Here is a 2,604-nt window from a genome sequence, read left to right as displayed (position 1 = left end):
ATATATATTTTTTTGTATAACCTAGTTTTCGAGATAGGAACATGCAGCGTAGCGTCTAGTTGAAGTTTTTCTACATTTTCTCTCATAGCTGCATTCACACATTTGTGAATCATATACTGTTGTCGCAGCCTATCCATATTCTCCTGTTTGACGATACACATACGTACAAACTCACATCTGTTTCGTCGTGTTCAAACAAACCTGAAGATTTCACCTCAGTCAGCATTGCTGGTAGGCGACATCCTGAGCACGGGTTTCTTCTGTGCATCGCGCGCCGACATTCCAAATAAGGAAACCGATTTAAATTCGGAGGCCATAGTGGTGATTGTGGGCATGGGACCGGTGGGTATGCTGGCACTTCTCAGTGCGTTTAAGAAAGGTGCTCTTCCAGGCAGGACGTTTGCCATAGATTGTGTACCAGGTAGGTATATGTGTGCCGATTTTGAATCTTGAATGCTTATTTTGGCCAGAATTGGGTCGATTGGTATTCTAAGAATTGCGACTAATTGGGAACTTAGGCGAAGCAGCTTGCATAGATAGGCAGTGTTTTACGCGAACAACCCCACCAACTGAAATCAGAAAATTGGCTTCAACTGGCAATAATGTCAGTATGCCGATATCGTAGGTTGTAAACTGAAACCAAAACCACAATTGTGTCCACACCCACAGGCACAAATGCACGCGTACACATATATGTACATGCGCAGCACATGGCGACATTTACACACACACACTATACACATTCAAAAGCATATGGTGAATTACATACCTTTAAGTCAAAGTCATACTGCTGGCTTCTGTGTTGCGTTTGTATCCGTTTGTAGCGAAGCTGTGCATACTATGGTCACCCTTTGTCACGAACGTTCGCTGTCTTCCTATACGTAAGTGTATCATTCACTCTCATCCCACCTTCGTCTTCACGTAATAGACGGATGGTACTCTATCGCCACTTCTCCTATCTGCTGGTAACTTGCCCACCATTGTCCTTGGAGATTGTTTGCATTCCGTATGGTATTCGCCTTTATTTGTTCATTTGAACAGTATCGTATAAATACTCATGCCTGTGCACTCTATCGTCTGCTATCCGTTGTGTCCCATTTTTAGAAAGACTGTCCAAAGCAAAGGAAATTGGGGCCATCCCCATCAACTTCAAAGAGGACTCTCCACAGAAGGTAAATGGGCCTCAACTGCGCATACTCGAATACGAATTAGGCATAATTAAGTTTTTAAATGTACGACTGGCTTGATGTAGGGTTCGTTTGGTACCTTTATTGAAAGGTCGAGAGACTAGTGTCGTCGAACTGTATGCTTGTTTGCCTTTTCCTTAATGTATGCGAATCGTGTTTAGTATTATATAAACAATTATATGGTCCATGAGTGCGCGGACCGTTGTGCAGCTGAGGTGAGTCACAACAAACACGAACAACACTTCAATTCAAAGCTGCGTAGGCCACACTACGTATGTTAGACCATACTTGTATGGTATATGGGTATATGATACACCAAATTGTATATTATAAACTAAAATGGAGGATTCAAATGCCATTCAAATATGGGTCCTCTGGCTTTACCACGGATGTCTGTCTCATCCTGCTCGAATGGCTGACGCAGCGGACTATTAAATATATAGGAATACAGTTTGTATTGGATTGTGTTTGTCCTACATACACAATCTTTCACTTCAGATACGCTTTATCTATCCGTCAGGCATATACTGGTAAGCAATATAAATATGGTTTAGGGGTGTTCGCTTATTCCTGGTTTGTACGCGTAGATAAGTATGTAGATCTTCGCTCATCAATGAACTCAGCATCTGATCCAATGACATACGCGATGATGCAACACTCGCTATATGACTCGATAATATATCAAACACTGAGAATCAACTTTTAATTCAAACAGATTCGAAACTTCTTTTATTTATATTTCCAACCGATTATTATATCTGCCCTAATTGCTCATGATTTTCATTTCATGTATGCCCTCATTGTTCACGATTTTTATACAAATCTCTACTAATTGCTCAGGATTTTTATTCAAATCTGTCCTAATTGTTCCTGATTTTATTTAAATCTGCTCTAATGACAATTGTTCTTGATTTTTATCCAAATCTGCTCCCTTTGTTCATACAGGTGATTATGCAACACGTGGGCCGCCTGGCTGATTCAGTGCTCGAGTGCGTTGGGTCTGGTCCCTCTTTGAGCACCGCATTTCAGGTATGTCGTCGATATCAAACCCGTCTACAGTCAGTACACTGATTTACACTAACGCGTGCACACAAATTCGGTATGTGCGTCAGTTTGACCGCATATTGATATACGTTGGTCGCCACTGTTTGGGTATGCAGATATTTGTACTGGCCATAGTTTCAATATAATAGGCGAAGTACCTGTCGAACATCCTTCGGAATCGTATTGAAATTCCGATATATAAAACGTTTCCTTTGGGTTGGATACCGTTGTTTTTTATGCGCGGGTACATACAACGTCGTATCCTTTAAAGAGAATACTAAATTGTTTGTGGGTAGGTCTTTCCGATAAGTTTTAAATAGTATTTGTTATCTGCGTTCGACAACACAAACACACACGCACACACAAATGTATT

General features: G+C 41.0%; 1 protein-coding gene across 1 annotated transcript in view; it reads left to right on the top strand.

The window, feature by feature from the left end:
- Positions 1-333: 333 nt before the first annotated feature.
- SARC_04296 (hypothetical protein) overlaps positions 334-2,604 on the top strand; it is a gene marked incomplete at both ends in the record, with an annotated part of 4,755 nt that continues 2,484 nt past the window's right edge. Inside the window, 3 exons of the mRNA XM_014301882.1 lie at positions 334-421; positions 1,105-1,172; positions 2,133-2,216. Coding sequence (XP_014157357.1) covers positions 334-421; positions 1,105-1,172; positions 2,133-2,216 — 240 coding nt within the window. The remainder of the gene's footprint in view (positions 422-1,104; positions 1,173-2,132; positions 2,217-2,604) is intronic.

The sequence above is a fragment of the Sphaeroforma arctica genome, assembly GCF_001186125.1.
Source record: "Sphaeroforma arctica JP610 unplaced genomic scaffold supercont1.236, whole genome shotgun sequence".
In the NCBI taxonomy this organism is placed as follows: domain Eukaryota; class Ichthyosporea; order Ichthyophonida; genus Sphaeroforma; species Sphaeroforma arctica.
This window is presented reverse-complemented; position numbering and strand designations above follow the sequence as displayed.